The following is a 16,591-nucleotide window of genomic DNA, read 5'->3' on the forward strand; positions in this document are numbered from 1 at the left end:
TTCTTTGAGCGGAAACCCCTAGGTCTATTTGATTGACAGGAAATGAATCACTAACAGTTTTAATCAATCAAAATTTCAAAATATTTTTTCAAGCAATATGCCAAATAATTTTCCGGTTTCAACTTGGAAACTTTTGATGGCCATTTTACATTCTTTTCTGTCATTTTAGACCAATCAACTGATTGCAGTAATAACTGGCAGATCATGGCAATAAAGACACAGCATCAGTTTTTAATTTGGTTACTACTAACTCTAATATGGACCTGCACTTTTTTAATGCCTTTCTGTTCTTCCTGAAAGTTATCTAATAGTCATAAAAACATTTTTTTGTTGACTTTTGTCAGTCCTGTCAGTCTGATTTGTATGAATCATAAGGGGCAATGCCATTTTGACACATCACATCAGGTGATACATCCAAAAACGCCTTGGAAAAACAGCTAGGAGCGCTTGTGGAGCGAGGCTGGGTGCGTGTGACCAAAAGACATGCTGTATAACTCCATGCCGTTTAAGCAGAAAAATGTTTAACTTTTATGCTCGCACAAAAACTGCCAGAAAAAGTATTGCACAGCAGCAAGAGGGGGCGCCTGATAGGCTCGCTGTATTGTAAGGAAACAATGGTGATGCTTGTGACATAGATTACATAGATTAAATTAATTTTGTTGAAACAAATTAATCCTGTGTTTCTATTGTCTCAGAGTTGGTCTAAGTGGGCCTATGTATTTATTTAGGCTATGTGTGTATACGTTTATTTATTTTGTATTTTTATTTAATAATTTAATTATCTATCTATCTCTATATATACATATTGATCTGAACATATTGTATTGGGGATATGTTCCAGCCTACCTAGAATCCCTGATCCAGGTCTACTCTCCTTCTCGCCCACTACGCTCTGCATGCGAAAGACGCCTGGTGCTTCCAGCCCAGCACGGCTCTAAATCTTTAGCTAAACTCTTCTCTTCTGTTGTTCCCAAATGGTGGAACAAACTTCCAAACTCTGTGCGCTCTGCTGAGTCCATTTCTACTTTTTTACACCTAGGCACTTAACCTGACTCTTCTCCTCTTTGCCCTTTGGGGTATATTAAGTCAGAAGGTCCAAAACCCAGCACCTAATGATTATCTAGCACTGACAAAGTTGTGTGATGTCGTATGTTGATTGTCATCGTAAGTAGTGATACTGAGATTGTTGAATCTCAGATGCTGAGATCGCTACTGGTTATTACTTTGGTTTCAAAAAAAAAAAAGAAAAAGGGGGGGGGGGCAATACCTGTGACCAATCACACCTGAAGCACTTTTTGCACTTACTAAGGGTTTTTTTCCTTAAGTCTAAATTCTTGCTTGTGTTGTACGTCGCTGTGGATAAAAGCGTCTGCTCAATGAAATTGTAGAATTGTAGAATGTTGTTTTGGTATAGTAGTCTCTTCTGAGGTCATTGACTTTTTACTTGTTTTTTTTTTTTTTTTTAAGTGATCTTATTGCATTGTGAATATGTTGTGTATGGTACTTCTATGTGTCTTTTATATCTTTTGTATGTGTTGTCTTGCTCTTATCTGGACCATTGAGTCTGTAATAAAGTCTATTATTATATTATATATGTGTGTGTGTGTATATGTGTATATATATATATATATATATATATATATATAGTGTGTGTGTGTGTGTGTGTGTGTGTGTGTGTGTGTGTTGGTTAATTTATTTATTTTGTCACATTTCGTCCTCCATAGCAAACCAACCTGCTCCTCTCCGTCTCCTAACTTCGCCATACTTCCTGATTTCCTGCATTACTGGAGCTCGCGGCTACTCAGCGAAATGGCTGCGTTTCTGCGTGCTCGTAAATATGTCCGCTGTGTTGTCCGTTTCTCCGACCGTGAACTGTAAACGGTGCTGCTTTCTGCTTGTGAAGATAAATAAGGACACCTACTAGCTCAGCTGTCATGGTGGGTCACTGTGCCTTTTTAACTGATATTCACATAGAGCCGAGTTAGCCAACTAGCTAGCTAACGTAGCTAACGTTACCTGGATTTCTGTAGTTCAGACTCTGCTCGACGTGTTTTGCAGGATTAACTTGTTACCAAATACTGACATGTACTTGCATGGATTAACCGACAAGTCATTTTAAGTAAACGAAATACTGACATGAGTCAGTAGCAGTTGTATCAGTTGTGTTTATCGTCCATTGAAGTAACGTTAGCATGAAGCCTCGTGGGGGCGTGTAGCTGCCGTGTATTGGTTTAAATCAGATTAAGGTTTTAACTTCAGTAGAAATCAAGTTTATCGAACAAGTCTTATTATAATCCTTGCACTTGTGACTTTAAGTTGTTTCGCACATGTGTTTTGCTCAGTTTGTTGCAATATAGCATTACAAACATAATGGAAAGTTGAAATGGTTTCTATTCGTATTATGCAAACACCGGGACGTACAGTGAAATCTGAAGTGACACGTATCACAAAACTATGATAAGATCAAAACAACAACAACAGAATGGGTAATACAGGTGATGAGCAGCATATTCCTCAAAAATTAGTAAGAAAGTAGTAAAAAGTTGCAGGAAAACTGCCTGAAAATAAGCACCAAAAAAAGTTACGTTAAAAAACAAAGAGGGTAAAATGCTGAAAACTGTGTTTTTTTCTTTGACATAAACATAAATATAGAATTATGACAATTATATAACATAATAAGAAAGCTTTTTGAAAATGTATATTTTTAAGAAATCAAACGGATTTCCTTCAAAGGGTTAAATAGCTTGTGTTAGGCGTCTGAAAGCAGTATTAGAAAACTTAGGTCAATCCAGGTTTCCAAGGGATAAAGATTAGAAATGACGGCATCTTGTGTAATATTAACACAACAAATAACATTCAGTATAGAATAGGCATTAAATTGCTCCAAGATGATATATCATTTTATAATCCAGAGTGAAATAACTGAGCTTTTTGAAGATATATATTTGTAAGTATTCAGATGGATTTGCTCAGGTTTCAAAGGGTTAAATAGCTTGTGATAGGCGTCTGAACATTTTATAATCCAGAGGAAAATTACTGAGCAGTAGTGGTAACACAAAGTTAGAGTAATGCAGATACAAAGCATGTAATAAGGACTATCATAACAGAGTAGAAACGCAATGTATTGCAATGTAGAGTTCAATATTTAGCAAATGCGTTTTACCCACAGCCCATCCCTTTCAGGTTTTGAGTCGCTATTTTTCTACTGCAGGTAATAACAAGTAAGGGAGTCTTGTCAAAACAATTTAACCTACGCCTTTCCATTTCCAAATAACTGCCGCCAGACCAGTCAAACTAACCTAACTTTAGATTTATGAATCATCTTCCTTCATCTTTAATTCATTGCAGTACAATCAGCCTTTCTGCGTCCTCTGCAGGTTTGAAGTTGGTTTTTAGGTTGAGTAGATTCATGGCGGCACCATGGACAGTTTATTGAGCAATGTGACCCTTACAGGAGAGGCTAAAGTGCAAGAGAAAAAGCAGCTGCAAGTAATGTTAGTGAGTAATGATTATATTGATTAATATCTCTGAGGTTTTAAAGGAAAAGAATCCAAAATTTTCCTTCATAAAATGTTAGGCTATTTTCACAACTTTCTATCACAATTCCACAGAGCCCAAATAAATGTCCTCAAATGTATGTATTTTTTCTGACCAACAATCGAATGATATATTTGGCTGTTAACAATTTTCAAAAACACAAACAATAATCCTGAGATGAATCCTTTGGAGGTTTTTGTTTTGTTTTTTGTTTTTGTAGTGATTGTGACCATGATACAGATAAGTGGGACATTGGACAGTTGAAAATTGTACTTCCTGGTGCTCTGTAGTGGACAAACAGTAATTGGGAAACCCATTTCTAAATCAACTCGAAGCTGGCTCTGCATTATTGTCTTGCAATTCCTTGTTACTTACCAGTCGATATTTACAACAGTAACAATATATCTGCAGTTCAGTTTCATTGGCCTGGGCAATTTATTGATCTAGCTCTATTTTCTGTGATATGAAACAAAAGAAAAGCAGCATATTCTCAAATTTGAGAAGCTGGAACCAGAAAATATTTTGCATTTTACCTTGAATTACAAAGTGATTCTCAAGATTAATTTACCAACTGATTTATGGACTAGTTGTTGCAGCATCAGAGTGTTCACTCCCTGAAACGAGAAACCAAGGTACAGGATATCTCATACTAAATGTTTTGCTTATTTATTTTATTTTGTATCATCTTTTTGGGGAAAAAAAGTTAACATGAACAACCAAAATAACAAAAAAGGTATTTATCAGTAGAATAAACAAAGAATAAATCAACAGAAGTAAAAACAGACATTGCAGCTAAACCCAATCTAACTAAGGAAGAGGAAACCTCTGACAAAAGACCGCCCCGTAATTTCTCCTCAAGGCACTCACACTCAAAACTATCTGCGTTCAAATGAGGTCAGTGTGGCTTAGTTGGAACTTGATGAGGAGCTGAATAATATTGGCTGATGTAAGCTGTGAAACCATTCATTTGCAATAACACGCACACCCAAAAACTAATCACACCCATAACTGCAGTGGAAACAGGTTTTAAAGACAAACAGCTCCTGCAACTAAACAAATACTTAATCTCTCCCTTTTACAGGCTGAAGACAATACAGATGTGGGAGGTACGATCGAGGATGAAGATGAAGGTTCAGACGACCCAAACGTTCCAGTGAGAAATCGTCAACGGACATGCAGTAGGGTATATGATGATTAACCATGTCTTTTATTGTCTTTTTTAATTTTGTTTCATTCTCTTATTTATTATTTTCTTACTTATTTTCTAAGCCTATCACGACGTGAGAGCAATATTTGTATGCTCCGTATTTGTGTTTGAGTGATCTTTGTGTTTGTTTTGGTTGCGCCAATGAAATGTTAACAGGGTTTTTTCAAAATTGTCATGTTTCCATTATGCAGATTTTATAATTGCAATTTCCACTTTTTACTTGAAGCGCATATTTGGCTCTAAAAAAGACTAACATTAATATACTCTATTTTGGCAGCCACAGAGAAGTTTAATGTACGTTATCTCACACGGTTCCCATTTAGATATAGTTCTTGATTAATCCTGCTGTTCTAGTAAGACTGACAAGACGCTAAGGACTGTGTTTTTGGCACATATTAACTCTCTGATTGAACTACAACAGGAGCTCAATGCGTTCAGAGCTCAGTGGATGTCTGAACTTAAACCGAGCTCCGACTCAAGCGGACTGAGTGACCGACTGCTGCGAATGAGCAGTCTGAAGAGGACGCAAGAGACTGCGCGGGAGGAAAAAGTAAGTTGTGAGCTGATTTCTACATCTTAGGTAGATGTGTGTAGAGTGCTTTTCGCTGAGATGTATACTGCTGATGAATGACTGATGTGTGTCCTCTGTTGTCAGGCTACTGAACTGTTCTTGAGAGCAGTTGAGGAAGAGCAGAATGGAGCCGTCTATGAGGGTATGTACGTTGCATATTTGTTATATATTATAAAATCAAAAAATCAATAATTTCGGAACAGAAATGCAGAAATGTGATAATACAGGAGTTTCTATCATTATCATGATCTGAAGTGAAACATGGGAAATATTTCAACAGTTCATATATCATAGACATTAATCCATATAGTTCTGCATTCAGGTGCTTGCATTGCTTGAGCACTTTTATGTTCTTGTTCACGTCTTTTTTTTTTTTACTTGCAGCTATCAAGTTCTACCGCATGGCTATGCAGCTTGTGCCTGACATTGAGTCTAAAATCAACTACAGCCGTCCTTCCGATGCAGACCGAGTTGGAGGAAACTAGTAAGCTGCATTTTGACATTATGATCTCTTAAAATACAGATTTCGGGGGGCGCCCAGTAGCTCAGTTGGTAGGGCGGGCGCCCCATGTACAGAGGCCGTGTCCTCGCCGCAGCTTTTTGTTTTATTCTGTCCTCGGCCCTTTGCTGCATGTCTTCTCCATACACTCTCCCCCTTTCACGCTGTATCTGTCCTGTCTCAAATAAAGGCAGAAGCCAAAAAAATATATAAGTATATTTAAAACACAAATTTCATTGTTTTTCATCTTCAGCTTAAACCTTTGAACCATTTATATGCCTTTACCTCAAAGTCATATGATTATCATAGCAATGGTGTTTCTTTACGCATCCAAAAGTGGGGCTGCACAAGATGCTAAAGAAGCATTGCAATTATTTAGTCAGATATTGCTTATGAGCTGCGACTTTATGGGAATGGTAATTTTTGCACTTTAACTGAAAAAATGTAAGAATGATGAGTGTTATTTGTGCTGGGGTCTGTAACAAAGACGTATGTTCCCTTCATTTGTTATGGTAAGTTGTGACTTGGGTTGCAGCGGTATAATGGGTTCAAGGTATACTGTGGTGTAAAAACTGATGGTTATCATACTGTGTACTATCTACGATAGTTCAAAAAATGCGACTGGATGGAGAATGTCTCCTTTATTATAGTTATTTTCAGAAAGTACACTTTTTACACATTTCATTAGTAAATGTTTCAGTTTGTAATTATAGTAATAGAACTTTTGTTCAACTAAAAAAAAAAAATTCATTTTCATTCCTTTAAGGGTCATTGTAATTTATAATAATAATGATAATTCAGTAATACTGTGATACTGTGATACTGTGATATTTTCTGAGATGGTTACCTTACCCTGAAAGTCTCATACTGTTGCAACCCTAGTTTGACACATTTTACACTGAGTTTGTCTACATGGCAGACGGAACACAAGTTATTTCGTACTCCCCTAATGAAAACATTAAGTCAGCATCTCTGTCTTTGTGGTGGTTGAGTATCTTTACCCGCTAAATTTATGGCTGAGAGGACTTAAATTATCTGCCACATTAACTAAAAGGTTACTGTATTAAAGCTAGTAATCTTTTAGTTAAAGTTAGTAGAGAAGCAGTTGTGATTTGGCTCATGAAGTCAGTTTGGATGTGTGCTGACCCATTCACTCCAACTGAATAAACACAGGTCCTTTTTATGTCTGAGAGATGATTAAAATGGTGTCGTGCTTGTATGAGAGAAAGAGATATTCTCACGTCTGAACATGTTTTTATTGCAGCATGGAAGACAGTGATGTTGATGGTGAGATCGAGGATCTACTTGCCTACTTTGAGCAGCAGCTCACTCTGGAAAGCTCCTTTCCAAAGATCTGCACTCCTGAGTTGGATTTGACTCAGACACACATTTCAGGTAAAAATCTGTCATATCTTTTAGATTAGAAACATGTCTTAAGTCATCATCAACATGTTATTATTTTAACTAACTTGTTTCCTTATTCCATTTTACGGCAGCCTTGCCACGGGAAATCCTGATGTACATATTTCGCTGGGTTGTGTCGAGTGATCTGGACATGCGAGCCCTGGAGCAGCTCTCTTTGGTTTGCAGAGGGTTTTACATTTGTGCAAGGTCAGCCCCTCTGCCATAAAGGATGAGTGCAACAGCTTATTTGTAATTACATGCTTCCCTCAGGTTTTGCAAAATTCTCAAAAGTGCCGATTTGGGATTGGACAATAAACGATCTCACACTGTTGCTGCACAATAGATAAAGTAGTTCCTGTATGCATAGATGTAGCTTCATTGATCTTAATATCTTTTTTTCACTTCCTATTTCTCTCCAGGGACCCTGGGATTTGGCATTCAGCCTGTTTAAGAGTGTGGGGACGGAACTGCACTAAAGTTTTGCCCTTCAAATCCTGGAGGGAGATGTTCCTGCAAAGGCCTCGTGTTCGCTTCGATGGTAATCAGAAAAGTATTATAACTTATGAGACCAACAGTACTGATATCTTTTATTTTCCAGCCCATCAGAATTCACAGCTACAGCAACTATCACAATTCACATTGAAGACACACCTGCTCATAACATGCAGCACACTGTTGCCCCCTGCAGTTGGAGGAACTCTACAGCAACTTTATTGGAGCAGACGGAGCATTTCAGTTAGTCACTGCAAAAATCTGAAAATGATCCAATTTTCAAAAATTCGATACCATCAGGCTTGGTGCTAGATTTTAGTACTACACAGAATATACAGTCAATTTGCTGCTTCCAGTAAGCTGCCTCTGTTGTTAACAGCACAGCAAAAAATGCACTGGTTTTGAGCTTTTATAATTAATAACGTACCAGTCAAGAGGACTTCTTCTAGACCAAAAAAAATCCAAGTAAAAAATTGTATTATTGGGTCAAACATATAATAGTTGTTTATTTTATTAAGAAAATACAGTATTATGTAGAATACAAACTTTAAAGTTATAAAAGGTTGGCTGTGTTTTTGTAATATCACCATACAATAGCTAATTAGCCCAATGATAGCCAGAAGCAGACCAGCTGCAAGCGATAATTTAACAGAGTAACTGATGTCCTCTACGGTATCTGGTAGAGTGTGTTCGTATATGTGTGTCAAACTCCTACACAGACAGCAGAGGACAGGAGGATGATACTGTGCCTGTAAATGACACTAAGCAAAGTTTTTATGACCTGACTATTTTTTTTACAAACATTTACCTGTCAGGGTGCAGATGGTGTTGCCAAATGGAAAATCTCTCAAGCTATCTATTTTGCACTTTGTGGGTGTTAATTTCCGACTCTGACTACACACATAAAGGATATAATGATTTGTTTATTTAAAAAATGTTAATGGAAGTAACAATAGTAACAATAGTAATGTATGCAAAAAATATCAGTTTGTAAGCCACATGTCTCAAAAAGAAAGTTAGCTCAATCTTGCCATTAAATGGACACTGGATACTGGAAATTTCTATTGCCAAATTTACCATTTTACCAATTTTATCACTTTTCTATTATTACTGCACAGAACATGCTGTCAAGGTGATTTATTTCCATTCATATTATTTTCACAGGCGTTTACATCAGCAAGACGTCATACCTTCGTCAAGGAGAGAAGTCACTGGATGGATTTTACAGGGCTTGGCATCATGTTGAGTACTACAGGTAGATGTTTGACTTTAATCATTATTTTCTGATTTTCAATTGTATAGATAGCACAGATAATTGCTGACATTGTTATCACAGGTACCTGCGGTTCTTCCCTGACGGCCAAGTCGTCATGCTGACCACCCCTGAGGACCCTTTGTCCGTTGTTCCTTGCCTGCGTACGAAGAACATCAGGTGCATTTTTTTCTCTTTTCTACATACAGTCTCAGCCAGAATGGACATCAAACATAATTTTAAGTACAGTGGCATCACTTTTCATAGTTGTTGGATTTAAAAAATTTAATAAATTTTTTCGTTTTACAGAATGGATTCTGTTCTGTTCGGTCATTTCCGTCTGTCACAGGAGACAGACAATCAAACCAAAGTTTATGCTGTTGTCTGCAAGAAGAAGGAGGAGGTGAGAAAATGTTTGTGGCAGTTTGTGTGGTGAGATAAATTACCACTGCAGGAAAGAGTGAGTGGCCATTGTTCATCCGTTAATGTACAACAAGAAACGGTTTTGTGTCTAAAGGGATATTTTGAAAAAGCCATGTGACATTTTTTTATCCAATTGCAGCTAGTTCTGAAATGAGAGATACTATATTTAATAATTTGGTTTGACAGGTCTTTTTTTTTTATTTTAAACAAAGTTGAAAAATGTGTATCAACTCTGTTTACCCCCAGGAAAACAAAAAAAAAAGAATCACAAAACAAATGTTTAAAAAAAAAAATAATCATAGTAGAAGTTACTATTTCATACTTATAATTTAAATTTTCCATTACATTGCTTTTAGCATTTTGTTTTTCTTTTTTTGGCAGAAAAAAAACTTACAATTCAGAGGAGAGGAAAGAAGTATTCGAACTTGAAATATGTTATACATATTTAGGCACTAGTCACTGCTGTTCAAATTAATGTTACATTTATTATTAAACCAGGGAATAACTATTATAATAATTATATTATATCCTTATTTTTATTTAATTCTATATTTCTAGCAGAGGTATACAAAATAAAGTTCAAATCAAATTGTTATAGTTAGCAGTAGTTATTTCTGTTACAACACAAACTATTGCATCCTTTTCCTTTCTTAAATTCAGAGTTCCTCTGAGCTTCTGTGCGAATGATGAACAAACTGAACATGTTTTAATGTACAGTATTCTCATCATATTGGTGTGAATGCAGTGGCAACACATATGTAGTATTTTTCAGGCAAATTTAAAAGGTTAAATGGACACGAACTCTGAGAGAATCTGTTATTGACTGCTTTCTTATTGTTTAAGCTAACATGCATCGAGGGGTGATAAATAAAGAAAGAAGACCTCTACTTATAATAGTAATCTTTCTAATAATCAAATATGAATTGTTACACTACTCCTTAACTAGTAATCTCATAGTGAAGTAGTAGAGGACTTTTATTTTGACTAAATTAACAAGATTTTATTAAGATTAAGACATTTACATAAGCTGAAATTCAGCGGCATGCAGGAAATTAAGTTTTTAAGTCTTTGATCGTAAGAAAAAAAAATCACATCCCTTCTAATGCTGAATTAAAACCTATGACCTTTTGTCACAGTGACACAGTTATTGAGTTACACATGAACACTCACCTGCGCTGTAAAATCAAAATTTCAAAAAGAAGACCGTATAACAGTTAACCAGTCAGTTTATGGCTGATCTTGTAAACTTTGTTATTTGTTAACAGAAAGCGACCGAGTTTCAAAGGAACCGGTTCTGCAGGCGGAACCCAGCTCCGGAAACTGAACGCAACTTTCACGTGGGTCTGTATCTGTCCACTGGGGGGCGTCAGAGTTTCAATAAGCTGGTGTGGATCCACCACTCCTGCCACATCACTTACAAGTAAGAGACATCAGTACCAACAGCAGTGGAAAAGAAAAATAAAACATTTCTTTTTGATTCAGAATTGACATAAACTCTGTTTTCAGGCTGACGGGGGAAACGGTGGTCACAGCGTTCAACCTGGACAGCATGTACACACCCTTCGTCTTTGCACGTGTGAAGAGTTACACTGCTTTCTCCGAGCAGCCTCTGTAAGCAGCCTGCAGACCTGCACACTTTCCCACAGAGACCACAGCAACCATGCATCATTTTAACAAAACGCATTCTCCTCCGCTTGTTCAATCAGTACTGCAGCTGGATCAAGGTGTTAATATATAAACCCTCATGTTTCCTACGTCCTAACTCTTTATGTTTTGGGTTTACATAATAGAATACTACTTATTTTCTGATTTCAGAAATTATGGTAATGGGCTGAGAGCTAAAATACTTAGCAACCTTTCCCACCTGTTTGAAGCAATGAATGTTCATACTGTGTTGGTCTTATGGTGCACTTTCTCCCTCAAATAAACAGTGATAAACAGAATACGCTCTTATAGTTGTTGTTTTTTTTACTGACAAATGGGACATATAAAGGAATTGGATAAAAGTTACAAATCTCAAACATCAGCCCCATGGCGCTGATGTGTAACCTGAACAGTTATTTTATTAAACTAGATTTATCAAACAATTCTTCATCGTGTAATGTACACTCATCGTGATAGGAGAAATACATCATAGTTAAGTTATAGATTTCCTCTTACACAGCCTCAGTGAAAAGACATTGCAAATGTGATTTCAGACTTCTACAGTGCATCATTTGTCTTGCTGAGGACGCAAATGGGTATAATCCACGTATTACATTTTCTGGGAACCAAGCGCGCACAGATCAAACAGGATTTGCAGAGGAAAAAAATAATGAATGTGAAAGTTGTATTGGATTAGGACAGAATGATTTGTGGCTTGTTGACTTAACTATAGTTGTTTTTTTAAGAAACAATCTAAAAGCACTGTAGTCTGTTGTAAATTCTCAGTGAAAATGGCGAGCAAATCTATTTCTGCTTCTGAGGGAGGCAATAGAAAATGAGATGAACCGGGTATTCCAAGCTAAATTGTGATGATTTAGTTTCTGAATCTTAAGTGGGGTTTTTTTTTGGCCTAAACTTAACCACAGCGTTGTCACAACATAAAAATGAAAATTGAAACATTAAGAAAATGTATTTATTAAATTTTAAGTTTCATCGTGTTCACAAAAATTCACCATGCCAACATTTATTGTGGCAGTTGGGTTGTTTAGAAATGTAAACTTTTTTCTTCAAGTGGTATTTAAAACTTATAAAGACTTAATGCCACTGAGAATGAAATTTAAAACCAATTTTATAACAACCAAAAATGAAAAAAAAAAAAAGACAACATGAACCGACATGAATTACTTGAGGTTAGGGAGAATTTCCCAAATGTTTATTGTAGCATTACTTTTTGGTGATGTCAAGAGGCAAGAGGCATTTTTTTTTCTTTCTAAATTCTTACCCATTATTTTGAGATTTTGCAATGCAACGTCAGAAAAAAAAATTCTACTTTACATGTCTGAGCATTTCTAAGACTTTTAAACAATTTATTTCAGATATTTTAATACCAATTAAGGCCTTATTTTTAAATAAATGAATTTAATGCTTTTTAAGACTTTTTTAAGGATCTGCGAGAACCCTGTCCAAGACACAACAAAGTCCTGGATTCTTTTCCAATACTCTTAATCAACTGATGCATTTCACACACAGTTTGCTTTTTTTGGTAACTTTTTTATTATGGATTTACACTTGTTGCATGAGAGAAATTATTATCCAACACATCGTTTACACAGAAATTAGTAAACTGACACATGCTTACTGTGCTGCTGTTTTCAGAGGAGCACCTCAACCCCCTCACCCCACCCTCTCTGTCTCCCTCAGGCCATGGCCTCTGAAAAATCAGTGAGTAAGGCATTGTTTGCATACTGGCTGGCCAGCAGACACGCCACCAAAGCTCACAAACAGTTGCTCTGTCCTCCTGTCAAATGCGAGCTGTGTGTGACAAAACGCATACCAGAGCAACACGTCTGCACACAGTGCTGAGGAGCAGACCAGGAAACTTAGGTGGAGAGGACTTGTAGGTGGAAGTAAAGGGTTCTGTGTAAATTGTATCGCTGGCTGGGTATTTTGACAGGAGAGTGAAAACAAATCACTGGACCATTTGAGTCAAAGCAGCTGTCTGGAGAGGAGCGGCTTTCTAAGAAAACATCTTTAGGAAAACTTGTTTCTTGCTCCCTGTCACCCAGTAAACCCAGCAGCAGTTCACCAGCCCCGAGCTCTTACTCTGTCAAACTAAATGAACTAAACCTGATCCACATCACATATAATTATTTTAGTTACAGTCAAGACTGGACTATAATAACCAAGAATGCCAAACGTTCCTTATCATTACCAAGCTCACAAAGAGTCGGGAGCTGAGGGCAATTGTACAAAACTGGGACAGTGGATTAAGCCAGGATTTTCCAGGTATCCAGGCTCAATTTAGCCTTGACTCGGTTGCATGAAAGCAGATTCAGATAAGTTACCATGGATATTTATTCTGTGCAGCTAGCCTGCTCCTGACCAGACTAAAAACCAGGCTTGTTAATTCTGGTGTCTGATTTCTTCAGTCCGCCGTCACTCTGATCTGAAATAAATATGTTTCACAATTAGATAGATAGATAGATAAAACTTTATTGATCCCATATTGGGGAAATTTGTGTGTTGCCGCAGCTCAGATACAGATGACGGAAGGAAAACAGCAATTTAAAGAGATGTAAATAAGAAGAGTAGCATGATATACAGCAATTTAAAAATAAAAATATCAAAGAAAAAAGACACAATATATATATCATCAGCTGAAGGTATCTATATCTATATGCAAGCATACACAGTATGCATTATGCATTATGCATTATTCATAAGTATACATATGTATATATACTATATATGAATGTATGTAATATAAATATGTGCGTAGGGGTGCATTGTGTGTGCGTAAGTGGGGACAGTGGAGGTAAAGTGTTGGAGTGGTAATCCATGGTTTACTTGGCCTCTTCATTTTTATTAGCCTGCATTCAAATGAACGTCCACTCTGTAATTCATTAAAGTGGGCTGTTATCATTTTCAGTGTAAAGCTAAATGTGCATGCTGAGGGGAGATTTAAACCAGGGCCAAACAGTAAAAAGTCAGCACTCCTGTCCATAATACCACCTGTCCTCCTGATCATTTTACGGACAGAATTAAATGTAAATGTAAATGTAAATTTTAATCTGAAGAGACAAAGGTCGCCTTATTGGGGACTCGAACCCGACACCCGCTGGTGGAAAAGGTTATGGATATCCACTCCACTTTATTATCCAAAAAACAAATTTAAATATTGATATATTTATCTCATTACCTATGCATTAAGTCAGTCCGCTATTTTCTTTAATATTTTTTCCTGTGTTTTATTGTAACGTCCAGGTTTCACTTTTTTGCACATTATATGCTTTACCCGCTCATACATTGCCATGAGATGCTGCTGCTCACTCGCTGAAAAACTGTATGTATTTTCGCCACATCTGCATCACGACGATCTGTGATCGACACATGTGGTCTACTCACGACAGTCCTGAGCGCCCATTTATCCCATGGATCTATTATAAATCGATTTATCCGGAATAGTTACACCTGGCTTGAGTCCATAAACTGAGTCCCGCTGTCTCATCCTGGTTTTGCAAACCTGCAACGGATTAAGCCAGGAGGCACAGATAAGAGGAGGTCAAGCCCCGCTTTTTCCGTTATCCCGGATGTCTAAATTCTACTTTTGTGCAAGTGTGCAATACCCCCCAGCAGTGTGTAAATATTTAGTTTCCGGAGAAAGTGCGAGTCAACATACAGAGCACATGTCTTAAGTAAACAAAACAGGAAATGTTGCCTCATGTTCCTGCGGGGCTAAGCTCATGCTAAGCTCATGCTAAGCTCATGCAGCAACATTAGCTGCTCAATTTTGACAATGTCAGACCGAAAAAAAACCCAGCGTGCAGACTGAAATTCACCTGTGCTGTTCTGTCGGGAGATGCGGCGACCAGCGGTGAGTAAAACAAAGCATAAATAATAGCCTATGTGTACACTGGTTAAAGTAGGAGTAGAGGAAAAGTCCGCTAGCCGCTAAGCTAATTTAAGCAATGGATGCAAAAGATTTATGCTAATAACGTTAGCATGTGTGGGGACATGACTTGTAAAGGACAGTAGTTTTGTCCATGTCCTCGACAGCTATTGAGTTGAGTTTTGTACTTTTGTTAACAGTTTGAAACCTGAACAAACTGGCTTGATTTCTGACAAAAACATGGGAAGAAGGCAGTGAGCAGCTTAGCAAATTTAGCATAAAAAAGTTCAACAAATATATCTAAAAATCAGCAAAAATAATAAAATAAAAACAAAAAAGAAAAAAGTAAAACAAACAAACGGGGGAATGGCCATGCTATTAACGCTGCAAAATATATCATTAAAATAATTTCAAGTAAAGTTTTTTGTAAAAAACATTTTCCCCTAGCCTTTAAAAAAATAGTTTTCTAAATCTACTATTTTCTTGCAATTTGTGGAACACTTGCTCATTGCCTTTTTTAAAAACCTGTTTTGAAAAGAAAGCAACGTGCTTAAGGTTCGTAGGGTTCTGAACGCAGCACCAGAAAAATCATCTGCATCCAGGTTTCAGAGGGATAAGCGATCTTGTTTTGTGACAGAATGAACCAGTTTTAATTATTTACAAAATAATAGAACAAAATTCTTTACAAAAAAAAAAAAAACTGAATTTGTATTGTGGCAGAATTTGTCTGCAAATATTGTATTGTTGTCCAAAATATTGATATATTATCATATCAAGATGGAATTAGTGATTTACACCCCTATTAATAAACTACACTACACATGACTTAAGGTTGCCACCACAATAAGGCTGTAAAGCCATGTTCAGTGCAGCTCGGGGCGATGACGTTGTGTAGTCTTCTATAGCCACTTGTTAGCAACCAACTTTACAAAGGCTACAAAGTTCACAACTGGGGTATTTACTGACATATTTTTTGTCATAGAACAAAACATGAAAGTCTCTCCAGCTCGTGTTAACCACAGACCTTATTGCAGGCGTCTAACCAGCAACCCGTTCAAAAAACCCACTGACTTTATGACGAGGGAACAGTAGGTGCTGAAATGATCACACATTTCTAGGTTTTAAGACTCATTACTAGGGCAGTCTTTGCTAATCCTCTGGGATGCTAGTCCTGTCTGTTTCTGCAAACAGTGACATGCCAACCGCAATCTACATAGGTAATACTCTGACTATAAGTATCTCATACAGCCCAAATTAACTACACTATTCCTTGAAATCTTTAATACGGCTTTAATTTAAAAAGCTTTTCTACATTATTCTATAGTAGTTTGCCAAGCACAATTGGTGTTATAGTAGCATGCATGTTCTGTATTCGGGACAGTTTGGACTTTTAAAACATATTCATTGACATTCAAAAACAAGACTAAGCTTACAGCCATTTGGTGCTTTGAGCTTAATGCTAATGTTAAAGTGGAAAATGCATGCAGCAGCAAAATGCTCATAATGACAGTGTGTTTATGTTTAGCAGCCACAATGTTTACCATGTTTCCCATCTTAGTTTAGCATGCCAACATTAGCTAATTAGCTCTAACCCAACCATCAAACTCACATTGCTATCAATAGAGCCTATCATTAATGGATGATAGATAGAATTAAAATGTAAACATAACTTA

At 36.8% G+C, this 16,591-nt stretch overlaps 1 protein-coding gene across 1 annotated transcript; it reads left to right on the top strand.

The window, feature by feature from the left end:
- The first annotated feature begins 1,752 nt into the window (after positions 1 to 1,752).
- Positions 1,753 to 11,328, top strand: fbxo9 (F-box protein 9). The gene is made up of 13 exons (XM_042502773.2): positions 1,753 to 1,937; positions 4,619 to 4,720; positions 5,166 to 5,294; positions 5,400 to 5,457; positions 5,700 to 5,799; positions 7,079 to 7,209; positions 7,311 to 7,425; positions 7,638 to 7,756; positions 8,875 to 8,965; positions 9,047 to 9,142; positions 9,272 to 9,365; positions 10,651 to 10,805; positions 10,892 to 11,328. Exons 1-13 carry the CDS (start codon positions 1,935 to 1,937, stop codon positions 10,998 to 11,000), a joined length of 1,302 nt encoding a protein of 433 aa, XP_042358707.1. The 5' UTR covers positions 1,753 to 1,934; the 3' UTR covers positions 11,001 to 11,328.
- The last annotated feature ends 5,263 nt before the right edge of the window (positions 11,329 to 16,591 follow it).

The sequence above is a fragment of the Plectropomus leopardus genome, chromosome 13 (genome assembly GCF_026936395.1).
Source record: "Plectropomus leopardus strain MGB_pleo_1.0 chromosome 13, ASM2693639v1, whole genome shotgun sequence".
Taxonomy (NCBI): domain Eukaryota; kingdom Metazoa; phylum Chordata; class Actinopteri; order Perciformes; family Serranidae; genus Plectropomus; species Plectropomus leopardus.